Below are 19,864 nucleotides of genomic sequence, written 5' to 3' on the forward strand. Positions count from 1 at the left end.
GTCCATCCGCTTGCACACACGAGCAGCTGTGGGCCAGAGCCTCAGAGGAGGTCAGCAGAGGCCCAGGGGTCCTGCCGCCGCCCCCTGCCCCCCATACTCCCGCAGGGGCTGGAGGACATAACTCTCCCGCACACCCCAGCTGCAGCCTTTCAGTGGGCTGCAAGCAATGTCAGTGGAGCTGCCAGCTTCCAGGAAGACCCCAGGAGGGGGCCGGTTGGCGCATGGGGGCCCCAGGCCTCAGAGGGCCAGACTCAGACACACCGCCGGTTCACCGGTGGCTGCACTGCACTCCCGCCCCAACCTGTGCTCCTAACACACCTCCAGGGCGGCCCCACGTGGGGGGCATGAGGCCCAGCCCCCTCCCCCCTCCCCAGGCCCCCAGCAGCTCTTCTCCAGCTTTCCCAGGAGCCCCACGAAGCCAGCCGCGGAAAGTCAAATTGCCTTGTCCAAAACCTGGTTGTCGACTTTCAAATGTTGTTTTAGAGCCGCCTGCTTCTGTGAGGCGTGCTCATTGTACCTGCCTCCCAAAGTCCTCCAGGGACCACCGCCCCGCCCGGGCTCCCCGGTGAGTGCAGTCCCTGCTTGCATACTCCCACGACAGAAAGCTCACCCCTCCCAGGTGCCCTCTCCTGTCCGCCTGGGACCTCGGCTCCCCTCTGCAGCCACCCCAGGCCTTGGCGCTCAGCAAACACCCAGGGATCTCAGGGGGGGAGGGGCGGGTGGCGGGAGCAGGCCCCGCCGCCCCACCCCTTCCTGCCTGCCCTCCTTCTGGGGCCCCAGTGGCCCAGCCCTCAGGGACTACTGACAGACAGACAGACAGATGAGTGGACGCAGCCTGCTTCTGGGCAGGCAGCTGTGGTCTGAGGCCCCCCAGGAACCGCAGGGCAGGGCAGGGCAGAGGAGAGGAGAGCAGAGGACACCGACATGGGCTCTTGGCATCGTGTCAGGGTCGCCAAATGCCAGCTGCTGGTCGCCGGGCTCTTCATTTTGGTAACTAGCAGGACGGTGGGGGAGGGTACGGGGGGGGCTGTGGCTGAGTGGGGGCAGGCTGAGTTATCGGGGCCCCATGCTGTGGCTGCCCCCCATACCCCTCTCTATATTCTCCACCACTCCCACAGCGAGCTCCTGGGGTCCCGTGGCTGAGCCCATGGTGGCTGTTCCACTGTCTGCAGTGGAGGAGGCCAAGGGGGGCCCTGGCGGGCCGTGAACGGGGTTTGGGGGTGCAACACCCAAGGTGGAGCACTGGCTTCCTGGGCTCAGGGCTCCCCCACCTCCCCACCCCCAGGTAGGGGACCCCCCAGGGTGTCTTCCTAGGACAGGGAAGGAGCGCAGGGGCTGGGGTTGAGCCCTGCAGGGTGGGGAGGGGGCTGCTGAGGACTCCCCCCGGTCCAGACCGTGAGTGTGTGAGGGTACAGTTGCTGCATGCCCATGTGTGTGAGTCTGGGGAAAGGCCCCCCTGCAGACCACCCACAGAGCCCCCGCAGCCCCCGTGAGACCAGGAGGCCAGGGGACCCCTTTAGGGAGAGCAGGGTCTGCCCTTTGTCCGCTGGGGGAGTGGGCTGGACGCCCGCAGCCCCCCGGCCCTGCCACGCTCCATCCCTGACCCCCCCAGCTGCTGGGCCTCTCTGTGGCCGCTGTGACCACCCTCACCTACTTTGGGGCCCACTTTGCTGTCATCGGCCGTGTGTCCTCGGAAAGGAACCCCTACCAGGCTGTGCACCGCTGGGGTGAGTGGCGCCCCAGGGCCGGCAGCTGGGGGAGAGGGGCTTCTGGCATATGATAGGATGGGCAGGGTCTTCCCAGGGCAAAGCCAAAGCGGCTTCTTCCAGCAGGTCCCGGGGGGGCAGGCCCTGCGCGGGAACACCCCCCACCCCCATTTCCCTGGGTGCCCCAACACTGGATGTCCTCCCCCAACCTGGCATGGGAGGTCACCATGCCTGACCTGAGGCCATCCTAGAGGGCAGCAGAGAGGGCAGCAGGGGCAGGAAGGGCCCCTCCGGAGTCCAGGCTCCTTGGGACAGACGGCTGGCGCTGGGTGCTGGCCTGGTGCCCCCGTGCCAGGCTCCCTTGGGAAGCCAGGGCTTGGGGACAGAGTGGGTGTGCCAGCGGGTGGCTCCTTCCCTGGCATCAGGACCCCAGTTCTGCCCACTGAGGACCTGGTTCAGGGCGGGGGCTGCCTGGCGCTGGTCCAGGGTGGGGAGGGGGCGCGGATGGCCGGGTGAATGGAAAGGGGCTCCCCTGCAGTGAATGTCACACACACAGCAGAAATGTGGGAGCACCTGCCATGCCGGCCTCTGCTCTAGGTGGTCCCGGCCCTGAGGGCCTCGGCCGGAAGTGACACTGTACCCAGGGCCGGGGAGCAGCAGTGGGGGTGGGGCGTGCTGGGGGGGCTCACGTGCAGGGCACGCCGGAGCAGCGCGCAGGACGAGAGGGATGCAGAGGTGCAGAAAAATGCAAGAAGCCGAGTGCCTGGGAGGGAGGAACCATAGGCCCCGAGTCCTGAATTTGGGGCCCACCAGGGAGGGGCCATTGCTTCTGGAATGGAAGGGCGAAGAAGAGGGAGGGGCCGAGATGAGGACAAGCGGAGGCCGAGGGGCCCGGCAGGGTCTGCGCAGAGCCACGGGAGGCAGCCCAGTCCGCTGCGTGGACACTGGCCGCGGCGCTCGGCACTCCCTGCACGTTGGCAGCCTCGGAGCCTCGGGGCGGAGGCCGGCCTCGTCGGCTTCCCACGTTCCCAGGCGACTCCATCCAAACAGCCAGGGGGGCGGGCAGGAGCCAGAGCAGCCAGTGCGAGATGACGGGGCCTCTCGGGGCCATCCCTGCTGGGGACAGGGCCACCAGGACGGGCTGAAGGACCAGACTGCGCGGTGTGACGGGCAGACGGAGGGACCAGCGTGGAGGCTGCCGGACAGCGGGCCCCACTACACTGGGCTTCGAGGGCGACGTCCAGGGCCTGGGGTGGCGTCTAAAGCCCTGAGACAGGGTGGGCTCTCCAAGGCGGAGCTGAAAGGTCTGGGTGCGCGAGAAGGCAGAGATGAGGGCTCCAGGGAGGAGCCTCTGGGGCCATGGGGGTCGCAGGCGCCAAGGGGCAGGTGGAGCTGCGAGGAGCGGGAGTGGAGCGTCTCAGGGGCTGCAGCCATGGGAGTGGGGCCGAGAAAACGGGCGGCAAGGGCTTGACTCTCTGCTGGGCCTGAGCTCCTTCCGAGGAGATTTGCTGAGAAGTGAGGCAGAGGCGGGGCGAGCAGATGGAGGGGAGCAGCCTTTCCGCAGACGGGGAAGCTCCGGCAGAGGGGACGAGAGGGCCCACGCGTGGGGTGGCAGCGTGGTCACCGAACCCCGGCTCCCTCTCCCCGCAGCCTGCCTTACCACTGCGGGGAGGGGGGGCAGGCTGCCTTCTGCTCGCTGGTGCAGAGACCCGCCTCTGGGGGAAACTGAGGCTGGTGGTTGGGGCAACCGGGTCCAGCCCCCACTTCCTTGCGGGCCTCCCAGGGGCAGGAAGTCTGGGGCCTGAGATTGCCAGGCCTCCCCGGGCCCTCCTGATAAGAAGAAGAGGCCATCGTGGCCAGCAGCTCAGCCTGGGGGGTGGGGGGCAATGTGGCTTCCGAGATAGCCCTGGAGGCCGCGGCAGGAAGAGCAGGGCCCCTGGTGGCTGCCTCCCCACTCCTTCCCTCCCAGTTCTCCTGGGGGTCCGGGGGAGGGGGAGGAGGCCGCGGGACCCCCCTAACCCCGGCTCCCTCTCCCCGCAGCCTGCTTCGCAGGGACCAGCCTGGCCATGCTGCTGATCCTGGGAGCCCTCCTCAGTGCCGCAGCCGCCGTGCGCGAGGCCCAGGGGCTCATGGCTGGGGTGAGTCCTCCACAAGCCCAGGGTCCGGCCACCCCCAGGCCCCCAGCCTCCAAGCCCCCCTCCCGGCCACCCTCCTGGGCACCCCCATCCCAGAGCCGGCCCCAAGGCCCTGGGAGTCTCTGGCTCCCTTCACGGAGACCCTGAGGTCCGGGAATGAGTTCTGGTGAGTTCCGTCTCTCGTCAGGGGAGGCCGAGCCCCCTTGGCTAGGCTCAGTTTGCAGCAGGTCCAGCCTGGTCAGTGTGGCTCAGGGTGCCAGCCCCACCCCATCACCCTCATTCACGAGCTGCCCCATAGGCCCCTCAACCCCCTGGGGGTTTCCTGCCCCTGATCTTGTTCAATCACCCCACTGTCCCTAGAGGACACCCCAGGCCCCTGCACCCCACCAGCCAGCCCCACCTTGCCAAGGCCTACTCAGCCCTTCCTTGTTCCCTGCCCTGGGGCTGCAGCTCCCCACTAGGGCCTGGGCTCTCCCCTCTAGCCCGGCCGCCCCTGGAACGCACACCCTCTCCTGAAGCCCTTCTTGGGCTCCCCATGGGGCCCAGAATCAATCCTGCTTCTTTGCCAAGACCCCAACCAGCTTCCCGGCCAGCCCTCGGCCCTTTGCTCCACCCTCCCACCCTGGGCACGCTCCCGCCTGGCCACTTGGAGTGGTTCACTTAGAGTAGCCAGCGACCCTGAGGCTCTGGGTCCTGAGGGGACTCTGAGGCCAGAACCCTGGGGGTCCCCAAGGCAGAGACTCCCAGCAAGGGTTTGCTGAGTGATTCTTGGCTTGTGAATCTCTCTGAGGGCAGGACCTGGGGGGCCTGGGGCTGGGCTCAGGGCGTGGGGGTGGGCTGCAGGGCATGGGGGTGGGCTGCAGGGCATGGGGGTGGATTGGGGGCTAGGGGTGGCAGAGCTAGATCCAGGCAGCTTGGGCCCTTGCCAGGGTGGGCCCATGGGTGTGGGTGGGGATGGTGCTGGCAAGGGTGGGGCGGGAAGGGAGGCCCCGCTGGGGGTGCCATGGGTGGGTCAGACTGACCCTGCCAAAGGCGGTTCAGGTGTCCAGAAGGCTGCCCGGGGAGACCAGGGTCAGGGCAGGGCCCTGGGAGTGAGGAGCTGGGACGTGGCGTGCGGCCACCAGGGGGTGCTGCGGGACGGGCGGGAGTGGGCGTCGTCGCATGGGGTAGGGGTGGGAGGGAACAGCCAGGTGTGGCCTGCCAGACCCAGGGCCTTTCCCCCCCCCGGCCCCGCATGTGTGCCCTGCCCTGGGGGAGAGAGACTCGGGAAGCACCTGGGCTCTCTGCGCAGCGTCCCCTCCCCACTGCCACCTCCCCACCCCCACGCTCAGGGGCAGGGGTGCCCCCCATGCCCAGGACAAACCTGGGCCCTGCTGTGGAGCTGGCGCCCTGGGTACAACTGAGGGTGGCTGCTGCACCCCCAACCCCAGCCTGAACCCCAGCCCCCTCGGCCCGGCCTGGAGGGGAGCCCAGTGCGGCCACCATGGGGAAACAGGCAGCCCCTCGGGGTGGGTGGAGAGAATTCAGGGTCCTTTAAGTTGTGTGTGTGTGTGTGTGCTCATGCATGTGTGCATTTCCGTGTGTGCATTTCTGTGTGTGCTCATGCATGTGTGCATTTCCGTGTGTGCATTTCTGTGTGTGCTCATGCATGTGTGCATTTGCGTGTGTGCTCGTGTGTGTTTGTGTACGTGCATTTGCGTGTGTGCTTGTGCGTGTATGCATTTGCTTTGTGTGCTTGCTCATGTGTGTGTGTGCTCATGCATGTGTGCTCCTGTGTGTGTGCTTGTGCGTGTGTGCGTCATGTGTGTGTGCTTGTGCATATGTACATTTGCATGTGTGCTGGTGCGTGTATGCATTTGCTTGTGTACTCATGTGCGTGTGTGTGCTTGTGCGTGTGCTGGTGTGCGTGTGTGCTCGTGTGTGTGTGGCTGGGTTTGTCCTCTCTGTCCCCTCACGGGCTGGCTGTGGTTGCACCTGCTGTGGGCCTCTGTGTGTCTGTGCATGTCTGTGCATGTCATGTGTCCCCGCCCTGGGCAGGCGGGTGGTGGGAGCTTTGCCCCCGTGTGGCGTCCCCAGCCACTGCCCCATGCCCCTTCCTGCCCCGCCTTCCCCGAGCTAGCCGAGCGGCCTCCTGCCCAGGAAATGAGCAAGCTGGGCCCAGAGAGCAGAGCTGGCAGCCCATTTATTTGCGTAGTTACGCACTTGTTTTCAGTTAGAAGGGGGCGCGGAAGAGTGCCAGGGCTGGGCCTGGGCGGGAGGGATGACCCCTCTGTGTGGCGAGGAGCAGGGTGGGGCAGGGACTCGGTGCTTTCTTGCTTTCTCGGGAGGAATGAGCCGGTTTCCGGGAAGGCCTGTCCCAGGGCTGGCTCGGGGCCTGGAGCCTAGGAGGCAGGGCGGAGCGATGGCTTCCAGATGGGGGAGGCCGCTGTGGCCACGAGGGGGAGGCGGGAGGGGTCCGGGAGGGGGAGGGGACGAGGGGCGAGAGGGAGGGGAGGAGGCGGGAGGAGGGGACAGGGAGAGGGCAGGTCCCAGGCCTGCTCGAGCCAAGGCCCTGCAGTCCCCGAGCAGGCACAAGGAGGGGGGTTAGGGACTGTCCACCCCCACCCCCGCTTCCCCCCTAATCTTCCCCACACTTGCAGAGCCGGAGGCCCCTGTGCCCAATCCTGGGGTGGGGGAGCTGTGCCCAGTCCTTCCCACGTTCCTGGCACTGCTGCCCCCGCCTCGACCCGGACTGCCTTCGCCTCTGCCAATCTGGCCCGGTGTCTGTGGTCCGTCTGCCTCCGCGGGCGGCTCTGTCCATTGGTCAGCGGTTCTCCTAGTCGTCACCCTGAAGGAGACCCCTGGGTTGGGAGAGCCGGCCACCGTGCTGGCCCCCCTGTCCCGGTCCTGCTGTCCCCGCTGCAGCCCCCAGGGGACCCTCCTGGACAGGTCGGGAGCAGGTCCAGTGACAAATTCCAGAAAACAGAACCAAAAGCAAAAGCAGGACCTGCAGTTCACGCCCCATCCTGCAGGTGTCCCCTCTACCCCCGCGTGGAGGGTGACCCCAGACCCTGGGCCCTGCCCCACCACGGGCTTGGTGGACCCCCAGAAGGGGACGTCCGTGGTGCCCGCCCTCCCACCCTGGGCGGAGCATCCCCCGGGCCGCAGGATTGACCGCCCCGCCCGCCCCAGGCGTTCCTGTGCTTCGCGCTGGTGTTCTGTGCGCTGGTGCAGCTGGTCTCCTGGAGACTGCGCAGCCCCCAGCAGGTGAGCGCCTGCCTGGGCACCTCGGCCCTGGCCCTGGGGGGCGGAGTAGGGGGCAGGGGCCGGTTCGCCCAGGCCCCCTAGGAGAGGGACGTTGCGTCCCAGGAAAAGTCCTCAGAAGCCGTGAAGGGTGGGGGCAGGGGACAGGAAGGTGTGGGCAGGTGTCCATCGGGCCTTGCTGGGTCACAGCTATCCTGGGGTCCGGGGCCACCTGGACGCTGAGCTGCCGGAGGCAGGGGGCTGGCTCAGTTGGCCCCATGGCAGGAGTCTAATGGGGGTGCTTCCCAGGGGAGGGCCGGGGGGTGGTGACTTGGGTCCCACAGGAGGTGGGCCGTTTGTCCATCCATCCATCCATCCATCCATCCATGCCAGAGTTGAGGGGGCAGCCCAGGGCATGGGGGCTGTGGGGGGATCAGCCTGCCTCCACGTGCTTGGCCCCACCCCGGGGGTCTGCAGGGCAGATTCCTGAGGAGGGGTGCTGCTCAGAGAGGGGGTGGCTGCGGGGCCCAGGGTCGGGCAGCACAGCTGGGGAGACGGCAGTGCTGACAGCCTCTTGGAAACGGGGGTGCAGGATGTGAGCGGCCTCTCCCGGCCTGGGACTCGGGCTAGAAGCTGGACCCGTGTTGAGGGCCAGGCTGGCTGGGAGGGGCTGGTGAGAAGCCGGGCCCCAGGCTGGGAGGGGGGGGGACCCTGGCAAGACCCAGAGCTCAGGCTCCCCCCAACATGGCCAGGACGTGCCATTCCCAAGGGGGTCCTCACCCGAGGGCTACCCCTGTGCTTCTGAGTGCCCACTCCAGGCCACAGGCCTGCTCGGTGCCCGGGGCACACTCTCCACACCCCCTGCCTCTGCCTCTGCCCTCCACTGTGGGACAGCGGGGCTTGGACAGGACGGGGACTGGCCTGCCCCTGGCCCCCAGCGGGGGACAAGGCCCTGGACCCGAAGGAGGAATCAGCCCAGACCCCGGTGGGACCCCAGGGCAGCAGGCAGGGTCGATGGGCGGGTGGGGGGCCGTCACGCCCATCAGCTCCCACTCAGGGGTGGCGACGCCGGCTGCAGAGGCTCTGTGGGGGCCGTGGACGGGTTTGAGGGGCTTAGATGGCCCTTCAGAACTTGCTGTCCCTGCACCCACTTTCTCTCCATGAACCCGAGACTTGCTGGGAGGAGAAAGCAAGCCTGGCTTCCAGCCCAGCACAGCTGGGGAGATGTAGACCCCACTGGGCAGGGGGAGCCCGTGGTCACCCCGGGAATGTGGGACCTGGGGGGACACTGGGCCCCACATCATGTGTTTGTTACCCCATGTGCACTACCTCTTGTCCCTTCCCTGCCTGAGGGTCACCCCAGCATCATTTGGGGTCACCTGCCTGTAACTGGGCTGGAGATGGCCATCTCCTCTGATCTAGAAGGGCCCTGGTGAAGCCTGGACCCCCACAGCCGGCCAGGAGCCCTGTCCAGGCCACCGGGGACCACTCAGCCCCTCCCTTACTCCTCGGTCTGTGTTTTCACCCCAGGGTGCTCAGATCTGCAGAGGAGGGGGCTGGGAAGGAGCCACGGGGCTGGGCAGGAGCCACAGGACAGGGCCCTGCTGGGGACTGCACTCAGGGGCGGGGTGGGGGACGTGAGAAGCTGGCAGCTCCCCGGGGGCCTCCACCTGGTGTGCCCCACTCGCCTCCCCCACAGCGAGCATCCTATCTGCTCCGTGCTCCTGGCGGGTGCTGGGGCCCTGTTCTCAGGCTCAGACTCAGGCGGCCTGGTGGACACAGGCTGTGGGCAGTGTGCGTCCGGGTGCCGGGTGCAGGCAATGCTGGGCCCCGTGGTCTGAGGTCAGGGGTCAGCCTCTCTGCTGGGGGCTCCTAGGCAGTCACTCCATCTCCCCAGGCCTCAGTTTCCCCATCTGTAAAAGGCGTGTCCAGATCCTTGCCTGGGGGCCTCTGTTGGCCGCCTTGGCTTGCGCGGGGCAGCTTGGGACAGGGGCTCTGGCATGGAGCATGGATGAAGGGAAAGGTACCTCCAAGGGGACTCCTGCTTTGGGGGCTTTTTCTCCACAACATGTTCAGCATAAAAAGGCCAAAGCTGTTTGCGCTGCCGGAAGCTGTACAGGCTAGAGGCCCGGACCCCAGAGTTTTCTGCTCACACGCGGCGGCTCAGCCCTCTTATGGGGCCGCCCAAGGCAGGAGGGGGGAGAAGGCCGAAGATATTCTTAAAAGACACTCGAGTCTTGCTTCCTCCAGGAAGTACTCCGTGATTGCTCCAGGGGTTGCCCATCTTTGAACCTCGCAGCCCCCAACCAGAGCCATGGACCCTGAGCAGGTGTGTGGGGGGTACCCGCCTGCCCTGGGGACCCCAGGCATGAGGCTTCCCAGCTGCCACCTCCTGGGGACACAGGGGCCTACCAGCCACAGCCTGAGAGCCACTGGCCACAACTGCTCCCCGTCTCCCGATGAGGCCGCACCGGGGAACGGGTCGCCCAGGTCCCTTAGTCCCCATACCCATTACACCTGGCAGTGTGAGCAGTGGCCCTGCAGAGCTATAAGCCCCCCCCACCTTGAGCCAGTCCCTCAAGGCCCCAGGTGGGCTCTGGCACAGACCCCCATGCCTCCCACCCCAGCACTGTCCCCAGACCCTCACCAGCACCGCCAGCCCCACCCCTGCCAGCTGCTCAGGTGAGGCCTTAGAGTGGACAGCGGGGTGGGGCCCAGAGGCTGCCAGTGCATGCACACGCCTGGGGTCAGAACGGCCGGGGGTCGGGCCGTCTCGGGGATAAACCTGGCAGGGTCTGCTGCCCACCCGGGCCCAGTTCCTGCAGGTGACGGAGGTGGCGCCCCAGCGACACGCACTGGGCAGCAGGGAGCCCCTGGCCCACCTGCTGATCCTCATCCTGCGGAGGGGACCCCGGACCCCTGAAAGGCACGACTTGAGGACCCTGGTGGCCCAGCAGGGGGCTCAGGGACGGGCCACCCACACTGCTTCTTTCTCAAGGTCTCCCACCAGGAAACCCAGTGACAGGTGGGCAGCGGGATCCGGGCAGGGGTCTGGCTTGGCAGAGCCCCGGCCTCCAGCAAGGGGTGTCTGTCCTAGTACTATCACTAATAACAGCGACGCCATGCCCAGGACCACCTGGGGAAAGGGTGGGGGGAGATGGGTCATCTTGTCTTGTAGGAGGTCCCGAAGGATGGTCCAAGGTCCTGGCCCCGGCCAGCCCCACCGGCCCCTGTGACATCGGCCCACGCGACCTTCCTGCAGGGGCCTGGCAGGCATGACCCCATTTCACACTCAAGGAAACTGAGGCCAAAGGAAGGGCCCAGCCCAGCACCTGCCCCCGCGGCGGGAGGGAAGGGGCTGGCGGCTGGCTGCACCGTGACTCAGCCAGTGAGCCCTGGCTTTCGTTCAGGTGGAACTGATTGCTGCAGGGGAGGCAGCGGGGATGGAGACACCCAGGGCGCCCTACTGCGGCCACGGGGCTTGGCAACGCGCTGGCCAGGACAGGGGCCACTCCCCACCCCCCGTGAGGCTGACTCCTGGAGAGTCGTGGAGTGGCATGAGTGGACTTCTGTGGGCCCCTCCAGCCCCCAGAGGTAGCACCCAGGCACCCAGCAGTGCCAGCCTGGCCAGGGGAGGGAGGAACAGCCCAGGGTCTGAGGTGGGAAAGGAGGCACCAGAGAGGGTCCAGGTGTGAGGTCCAAAGATGGGCAACCCCTGAAGCAATCACGGAGTACTTCCTGGAGGAAGCAAGACTTGAGTATCTTTTAAGAATATCTTGATAAAGGTAGGGCTCTTGAGCTGGCTGGATATGGGTAGCGTGGGCAAAGGCAGGAAAGGAGAAGTTGGGGGGCAGAGGCAATGAGGAGTGGAGCCAGCTGTGCCTGAAGAAGTTGGGGTGTGGGGCGAGGGCAGAGCTGCCAGGCTGCTGGACCTCCTCCACCCAGGGGGCTTCACCCCCCAAGACTGGCCCTGGGTGCCCACAGCTTCCCCTGCCAAAGGCTTCTAAAAATGCAGTCGGGGAATGATCTAGAAGGATCCCTGGGGCCTGAGCTCCCTGCTTCTCGGCCCAGACCCCCATCGACGGTCTCTGCCCCTCCCCCACCTGTTTCCAGACCAATAGTAACTGGGTGGACACTTCCTGGGCTGGCCCCTCCAGGCACCACAGGGTCATGGTGGGGGCGGGCGGCAGAGCTGGGGTTCCAGGCTGACCCCGCTGGGCTGTCCTGGGGAGCAGGAGTGCTGGCCCGTCCCCCCGCAGTGCAAGGCAGGCTCCCCACAGCAGAGGCCCCTGATCTGCTGGGACGGCAGCTGCTGTGGCTGCGGCCGCCAGGGGACAGGGCTGTGCCCTCGGGGGGCTCTGGCTGGCGGTGGGCGGGGATGGATGTGTGCAGGCCGCGGGCACGGGGCTCCGCTGGGGAGACAGGGGGTGCAGGCCAGAACCTGTCCCGAGATTCTCCCCGAGCAGGTGGAGGACGTCATGCTGGATGCCTTCGACCTGGCATATGAACGGGCGGTGAGGAGCCCCCCGGGCAGCCGGGGACAGGAGCTGGCGGCCATCCAGGACACAGTGAGTGGGCACAGGGCCCGGCCTGGCCCTCCCCCTCCCCTGGGCATGGCCTTCTGAGCGGGGACCCCGCTCACGGCGGCAGCCACCGCAGCTCTCCTGGGGCCTACGTGGAGAGAGCACTGTCAGGAGGTGGGCAGGGGTCAGTCACCTCCTTCCACTGGGCAGGCTGGGGGTGGGCAAGGGAGCACAGTCCCTCCTCACAGGGACCCGGGGCCTGGGGCCCCCAGCAGAGGCAGCCAAACTCCCCAAGTTCCCACGCTGGCTTCTAGCAGAGGCCCCAATCCTGATGGACCCCACCTAGGCCCTGTGGCCATTCTGTGCCTCGGTTTCCTCTTCTGTCCAACGGGCGTCCTGCGATCGGCCCTGCCCAACTTCGGGGTTTGACGCGCCTGTTTGTCCTCCTAGTTTCTGTGCTGCGGGAAGCGCTCGCCTTTCAGCCTCCTGGGGAGTGTGGAGGTGGACCTGTGTCCAGGAGAGGAGGCCGGGAGAGAGGTGAGGGGGCCACGACCTGCCCCCCGGAGGGGTCACGGGGGGCCTCAGGGAGAGGGGCTGTCTGAGCAAGGCTGGGGCGCTGGCTCAGCTTGCCCCCGACGGTGCGGTCCAGGCTTCTTCTCTGAGCAGCGGTGGGTCCCGTCCTCCATTCACACTCTCCTTCATTCATTCACTCAACTGCCGGCGTGGCGGCCTCGGGGGCCAGGCGTGGAGGGCGCTGAGAACCGTGATGTCCTCACGTTTGGAGGCTTCCAGAGATGCAGGGACTAAGTGGGAGACAGTCAGGGTGTGGTCAGTGCCGGGGCCCCCAGGCAGGGGCGGTCCGCTCTGTTCGGGGTACAGGCAGGCGTCTCCAGGGTGTGGTCTTTGAGCCCCCCACCCACTCCCCCAGGCCCCCCTCCCCGCCCTGCAGAAGGGGCTGGAAGGGCATGTCAAGGACGGCGAGAGCTGGTGGAGGGGCAGCCTGGCTGGGGGACGGTCCCGGCCCCGCCTCCCCCTTCCCAGCCCGCCTGGCTCTGGGTCCCTGCCCAGCGCCCTCCCCTGCCATCCTGGAACAGAGCGGCCTCCCTCGCGCCCAGAGGCCCTGGCACCCCTCCATGAGCAGAGCGGAGGCTTGCGGGCAGCTCGCGGCCCAAGGAGCAGGGGTGGCAGCCCAGCAGCCTCAGGCTGAGTCCTGCCTGTGTCGCCGAGACCCATCCCTGTCTCAGCGCAGGGCAGTAGGGAGGCCAGAATGGGGGTCCTCCCCCACCCCACCCCTCCACAACCAAGCAAGGGGTCCCTCCTGCACCTGGGAGGGATGCTGCGCCCTAGGACTCGGGACCCCACCCTCCACCTGCTGCAGGGTCCCGCCCTCCCCGTTAGCCGGGTCCCCAGTGACCAGACCGACCCTGCTCTCGGGAACGTGGTGCTGACCACACTGATTGTGACCTCCCTGCTCGGCATGGCCTTTTCCCCAGGGGTGGTTTTCCCTGGGACCCCCTGCAGCCCCCTCCTCCCCGCCGCCCCAGCTCCTGGCCTGGGTGGGCGCAGCAGCCCCTTGGCTCAGCAGGTGAGGGCTGTGCATGTCGCCGCCCCCCCCCCCCATAGGACTGCCTGCGGGGGATCCGGGGCTTCCTGAGGACGCAGCTCAGTGTTGCCTCCACCCTGACCAGCCTGGCCCTCGCCCTCATGGTACCTGCTGAGCCCTCCCCCTGCCCCTCCCCCTGCCCCTCCCCTGCTGGCCCCTCCCCCGCCGGCCCCTCCCCCGCCAGCCCTTCCCCCGCCGGCCCCCCAACCTGCCAGAGCCAAGGGCAGGCCCCGACCCCAGGTAAAGGCCTGGTGGGGGTGGGTCGGCCTCCCCGCCAGCTGCTGACGCCTCCGGCGGCCCCCAGGTGTACGCCATGCTGCTGAGCTCCTTTCTCTGGTTCGCTGTCCGCTCCGGCCACGGCCTGGGACGCCGGGGCACATACAGCCTGACGCCGCGGTAGGGACCGGGGGGAGGGTGGGGCAGCTGGGGGGGGGGCGCCCGGGCAGCATCCTTTCCCAGCCCGCCTTCCCCTCCGCCCCAAGCCCGAGGTGACACTCGAAGGGAGATCCTGGGGCTGACCGGGCTGAGGGGGGTGGCCAGGCCTGTGGCCCCTCATGGCTGCACGTGGACCCCCCTCCACTTGCCCCACACAAACAAGACCTGCCCTCCCAAGGGCTGTTTCTGCCAACACGGAGAGAAGGAGCCCCGGGGCCAGGGTCTCTGACTTTGGGGAACCTTAGGGCTCCCTTCACAGGGGAGCTGGGGGACCCAGGCCCAGTCACCGGGAAGCTCTCCTGCTCCCCAGGGCTCAGGGCCACCCTGCCTGCCCCAGCCCTATCACGCTCCCAGTCACTCGCCCCTGGCCATTCGGACCCACTCCCTGTGTGCAGCACGTGCCTGGCCCCCGCTCTTTGGGAGAGCCCGCAGTCCCCTCTGCTTCTCAGCGTCCACGGCCGCCAGCCCCGGGACCCCAGCTGCTCCTGACACACCCGTGGTGGCCCCGTCCATCCACGTCCCTCCAAAACAGAGGCTCCCCATGGCCATCCACAGCAAACAGAACCTTCCACCAGCCCCTGGCTTTGCCCGGACAGCAGAGGCCCTGCTCCAGCCGCCTGCCCCGCTGCCCGCCGCCTGCCCTCCGAGGGGAGGCTCAGGAGCTGCTGCCTCCGCAGCCGTGGGGGGTGGACAAGGGAGAGGAGACCCAGCCAGATAAAAGCCCCGTTGCAAGTAGATGGAAGGATGCAGAGTCATTCGTCGAATCTGGGGAGAGGGGCTGCGAATGAGAAAGAAGAAAGGACAGGCTGCAGCAACAGCGCTGGCTGGGGAGGGTCTCCGTGACCAGCACTGGACACCCAATGTGCTAGCTGCCTCTGCTGCATAACAAATACCACACAGCTAGCAACTGAACACCACAGCTCCAGCTCTGTGGTTGGACGTCTGGGCGGGCTCTCTGGGTGGTCTCAGGAGGCTGCAGGTGGCGGCAGGGCTGGGACCTGGGGAAACTCCGGTCGCCGGCAGATTCAGTTCCTTGCCGTTGTAGGACTGAGGTTCTGGCTTCCTTGCGGACCGTCCACTCGGGGCCGTTCTCTGCAGTCTGGAGACCACCCGCATTCCTGCACACTGACCCCCCATCTTCCAATTGGCCATGGCACAGCAAGTCCTTCCAGGGCTTAAAATCTCCCTTCTGCCACCAGCAGGAAAGCTCTTGCTTGTAAGGGCTCTTGGTACAATGAGGCTCCGCTGGATAACCCAGCACGTTAGGGCCAGCTCTGCCATAGAGCACACATTCCCAAGTTCCCAGCATTCGGGATTAAGGTGGAACATCTCGGGGGCCGTTTTAGAAACCCCACCCAGCCCAGTCCCTCTCACTGGACACCCAAACCAACACTGTGATGAATGAGCACGAAGTGTCCCTCAATGTCCAACGGGGTTAGGGGGTGCAGCTGATGGGGGAGGGGATGCCAGGGCCCCCCTTTTTAAATGTCTTTTATAGTACAGCATAACATATATACAAAGCAAAGAAAGAAAAAAGCAACAGTTTTCAGAGCACTCCTCAACAAGTAGTTATAGGACAGATCCCAGAGTTTGTCATGGGCCACCACACCATCCTCTTAGATTTTTCCTGCCGGCTGCTCCAGGATATAGGAGGCTAGAGGGCTTAAGTATTTTTGTATCTTCCCAATCGACTTTTTTCTTTTTTTGTGAAAAATAACATATATGCAAAAAAGCAATAAATTTCAAAGCACAGCACCACAATTAGTTGTGAACAGATTTCAGACTCTGACATAGGTTACAACTTCACAATTTTAGGTTTTTACTTCTAGCTGCTCTAAGATACTGGAGACTAAAAGAGTTAGTAATTTAATGATTCAGCAGGCATAGTCATTTGTTAAATCCCATCTTCTCTGCATAACTCCACCATCACCTTTGATCTTTCCATCCCTCTCTTTAGGGGTGTTTGGGCTATGGCCATTCTAACTTTTTCGCATTGGAAGGGGATGTCACTAATATGGGGTAGGAAGATGGAACTATCTGATGTTCTGGAGAGTCTGGGCCCTCTAGGTTTCAGGACTTATCTGGTCCAGGGACCCATCTGGAGGTTGTAGGTTTGTCAGGGTCCTTTTGACATCCACAGAGGGAGTGGACTCTGCTTCCCGCCAAGACCAGTGATGGAGGGTGGCCCCAAGTAGGAGGTGCTTGGGAGAGGAGCCAACAGTGACAGTCGTCCACACAGTCCCCCCATCTTCTCAGGCTCCACATGCCCACTATAGACCACCCCCTTGTCCGTCAGTCTCTCTCTCTCTCTCTCTCACACACACACACACACACACACACACACACACACACACACACAGAGTTCTAAAACCAAGAATGCTCCCACCCAGCATAAGTTCAATGCTGCTCCTACAACTGAGTGTGCACAGGCCGTCAGCCCAGTGCCCACGGGTCACTGCCGCCACGTGTCATCCAGGATCTCTGGAGAAGGGTGCACCTGTCTGATTCTGCCCCCACTCTTCCACAACCTAGGAAATCCGTTTTAAAGAAGCCACTGGCAGCACGTGCAGGCACAACGATGGGGGAAAGAGAAAGTAGAGGAAGATGGCTACATTCTGTAGAATCTTACACATCGCTGCAAGAAAAGAAATGTCAATGGAAGCTCCAGAATGCTCATTTCTGCAGTGGGCCGTGGGGCCGCGGCTCTCGCCTGCACCACCCTGCCAGGCCCCCCAGCGGGTCAGGGGTCTTCACCTGGGTGGGCCCAGAGTGGCTGCAGCCGCCCGCCAGCTGCATCGCCGGCCGTGGGTGGACAGGGAGAGGCTCTCGGGACCACCCACACTGAGCTGCAAGAGGCTCGCCCAGCCCCCCTCTGGCCCCTTGCTGGTCTCTTTCCCCAGGGGCACAGACTGCAGTGGCCGGGACCTCCCATGGCTTCCAACCCAATGACGAGCGTATTTTGTTCTCCGCCCCAAGCATGCCCCTGCTGGCCACTGAACTCTCCACGCGGGAGAAGGTGGCATGCCAGCGGCAGGAGCAGAGACGCTGGGCATGGCTCAGTAGCCGTGATTGTAAGGTGCGATGCCCCGCTTCACCCCAGGCCCCCACCGTGGGCCCTGTTTGGGGGGACAGCACCCACATGTGCTCCCAGTGCCAGGTCCTGGTGGGCATCCGCGCTGACCCCCAGCTGCGGCCAGAAGGCCGGGCCACCTTCCACGGGGCACTGCCTTGGGGGTCGCAGGGTAACGGGAGCCTCAGGAGAGGGGCTGAGCTGGGTCCCTGACCCCCAACCCTGGACGGAGTCTCATTGGGGAACAGGGTCTCTGCAGCGGGGGGTGGCTGAGGGTGGTCCCGCCAATCCGACAGGCCTGATGGGAAGTGGGAAGCCTGAAGGTGGGCGGGGGAGGCCACGGGTGACCGCAGCTGGCACAGCCATGAGCCCAGGGTGCCCAGGACACAAGCCCCGCTGGAGGCTGGGGTGGGGATGGGCGGGAAGGAGCCCCTCACAGGTGCCAAGGGAGCATGGCCTGCCCCCATGAGGTCTCCCTGGAACGAGGAGAGAAGATATTTCTGTTCCCAAAGCCACCAGGCGGTGACCCTTTGGCCTGCAGCCCCGGGACACTGGCCGGGCTCGGGCATCCCCTGGCCTCCTGTCGCCGTCTCCCTCCTCTTGTCGCGAAGCCCATTTGGAGCAGAAGCTGCAGGCAGGAGCAGGCAGCAACGCGGGCGCTGGGTGAGCTGAGGGCGGGCAGGACGCCCAGACCCAGAGCGAGGGCAGCGCCGGGCACTCGGCCGTGCTCGCTGTGGGGAATTCTGTGTCGCACACCTACTGCCACAATAAAACGCTTCTAAAAAAGCACCAAAGAACCCCACAATCCACAGAGGGGACTTCTTCGCTGTAAACTATGGACTTTAGCTAACCAATGACTATGCGGCTACCTAAACTGTAGTGATTGTCACGGTCATGTAAAATGTTGACAGGGCAGCCCTGTGTGCTGCCGAGGCCGGCAGGGGCTCGTACTTCCCACATGATCTCTCTGTAACCCCAAAACTGCTCTAAAAAGAAAAATAAATGTTTTTCATGTTTTTTTTATTATTATGAAATAGATATACAAAAAGGCAATCCATTTCCAAGTACGTTTTAACAAGTAGTTATAGAACAGATGTTAAAGTTTGGTGTGGGTGACAGTGTCACGACTTCTCATTTTTTCTTCTAGCTGCTCCAAGCACTGGAGACCAACAGAAATATTGATGTAAGGATTCATCGGTCACACTCATTTGTTAAATCCTATCTCCTCTGTTGTACTCCTCCTTTTTAAATAGCATATACACATAAAAGCAATCAAGTTCAAAGCACATCGCAACAATTAGTTGTAGAACACATTTCAGAGTTTGGTTTGGGTTACAATTCCACTATTGTAGGTTTTTATTCTAGCTGCTCTAAGACACTGGAGACTAAAAGAAATGGGAACATAGTGAATTCAGCAGTCGGATTCATTTGTTAAACCTACCTTCTCTGTGTAACTCCACCATCGCCCTTGTTCTCTCTCCCACTCTGTAGGGTACCTGGGCTGTGCCCATTCTAACTTTTTCAATGTTGGAAGGGGCTGTCAATCATAGGGGGTAGGGGGATGGAACTAGTTGAAATAAAATAAACTTTAAAAGAAAAGAAAAAGTCCAATGCCGGGGAAATCTCTCCCCCCTCCACCTGGCAGGCGGGCCTCTGGGGGCGCGTGACGCCGCATCGCGGGTCAGCATTGGCTGCTGCTGCCGGCTGACGGGCATTCGGCCGTGGTGGCGCCCGCTGCGACTCGGGCCGGCTGGGACGGTGCAGTCGGGCAACGTGCAGCTTCTGGCGCTATCAGTGCAGCAGGCCAGAGGGAGGCACAGGACGGTGGCCGAAGAGCCCAGGCTCTCTGTCGTCTGCAACGTTGCCAGAACCTTCCAAGAGTCCAGTTACACGGCTCTACTTGGTGCGGAGGGCTGCTGGGCCTGCCAACGCCACAACCCGGGGGGCGCGATGACCTCGGTCCAGGGTGGGCAGCTTGCGTCGCCCTGATGCGCACACTACCAGGCCCCCCCCCCAGCCGCCCACAGGCCCCGCTGCACCCAGTCCACCAAGACACGGCTTGGAGCCCTGAACCCCTGGGTCCCAGCCACCAGGCCACTGTCCGGCCTGCAGCAAACCCTGGGCTCCTTGCTCAAAGCCACAACCTCTTGGGCCACCTGTCAGGGTAGAGGCAGGGAACACCTTGGCCATTTTAAGAGCCCGGCTTTGGGCTTCCATCCAGAAAAGGGGTTGCTGGGCCATCGTGTGTGGACGCGTTCTCCCTGACAGGACGTGGCCAGACAGCCCTCCGAGGGCTGGTCCCACGGGCAGTCTTGCCAGCTTGCCCAAGCATCCTGGTGTTGTATGCTCTACCCACAAATTAAAAACCCGTGCCAACTGGTGCATTGCAAACGGCATGACATCATGGCCTTATTTTCATTTCCCTGCTTGTTTTCTGGGCTTTTATGCGTTATTGACCATTTTTGTGTCCTATTCTGTGAAATGTCCATTCAAGTGCTTCACCCATTTTTATATTGGATCACATACCCTTTTCTTTACTGATTTATAGGGAAGTTTTTAGATATCAAGACAGAGAAGCATATGAATAGAAATCATCAATTGTTTCACTTTGGTAAATAATGTCTCCTTATTTGTGGTTTGACTTTCACTTTTTTTATGGTGCTTTTTTGGTGAACAGACGTTCTTAGTTTTTTGTTTGTTTGTTTACCTTTTAATGAAAATCTTAACACAGAGAAAAGTAGAAAGACAAGGCTGTCTGCTCGCTCAGCGGCAGCCAGGCCATTTCCACTGTGAAGTTACAACTCTTCTTTGCATCTGCCAGCACCTGTGGGCATTGTGATGGCCTCCAGATCCCCACGAGCACCCTCCCGGGTCGGCATCTGGGCACGGACTGAATCAATTACTTCGCTACTGCTGCAAGGTGGTGAATCTCCACTGGGATGGGCAGTGTCCAAAATGCCCTCCCATGACCCCTCCTGACCACTGTGGCCTGGGCAGGCCTCTTCTCAAGGGGTGCCTGGAACAAGGCCTTCCTTCTGGGAAACAAGCAGGTCGATGCTATGGGAAGTCGCTTCTAAAAGTGGCCTGCCCATGGCACTGGCCCCCATCCCTTCATCCCCTCCTGCCCACTCCCCCAGCCGCAAGCCAGAGGCCATCCCCTGCCTGGCCAG

At 64.0% G+C, this 19,864-nt stretch overlaps 1 protein-coding gene and 1 long non-coding RNA gene across 3 annotated transcripts; both read left to right on the forward strand.

The window, feature by feature from the left end:
• The first annotated feature begins 791 nt into the window (after positions 1-791).
• TSPAN32 (tetraspanin 32) lies at positions 792-15,385 on the forward strand. Of its 2 annotated transcripts, none has more exons than XM_077115364.1 (9): positions 792-990; positions 1,613-1,727; positions 3,747-3,844; positions 7,013-7,087; positions 11,530-11,631; positions 12,037-12,123; positions 13,210-13,293; positions 13,494-13,585; positions 14,020-15,385. In XM_077115364.1, exons 1-9 carry the CDS (start codon positions 925-927, stop codon positions 14,111-14,113), a joined length of 813 nt encoding a protein of 270 aa, XP_076971479.1. In that variant the 5' UTR covers positions 792-924; the 3' UTR covers positions 14,114-15,385. The 2 variants fall into 2 exon arrangements, with proteins under 2 accessions (XP_076971479.1, XP_076971480.1); XM_077115365.1 differs by having other exon boundaries at positions 14,074-15,385.
• Positions 7,101-11,439, forward strand: LOC143646467 (uncharacterized). The gene is made up of 3 exons (XR_013157475.1): positions 7,101-9,392; positions 9,880-10,088; positions 10,474-11,439. It is a non-coding gene; the product is annotated as an uncharacterized LOC143646467 (long non-coding RNA).
• Positions 15,386-19,864: the final 4,479 nt, after the last annotated feature.

The sequence above is a fragment of the Tamandua tetradactyla genome, chromosome 9 (genome assembly GCF_023851605.1).
Source record: "Tamandua tetradactyla isolate mTamTet1 chromosome 9, mTamTet1.pri, whole genome shotgun sequence".
Taxonomy (NCBI): Eukaryota; Metazoa; Chordata; class Mammalia; order Pilosa; family Myrmecophagidae; genus Tamandua; species Tamandua tetradactyla.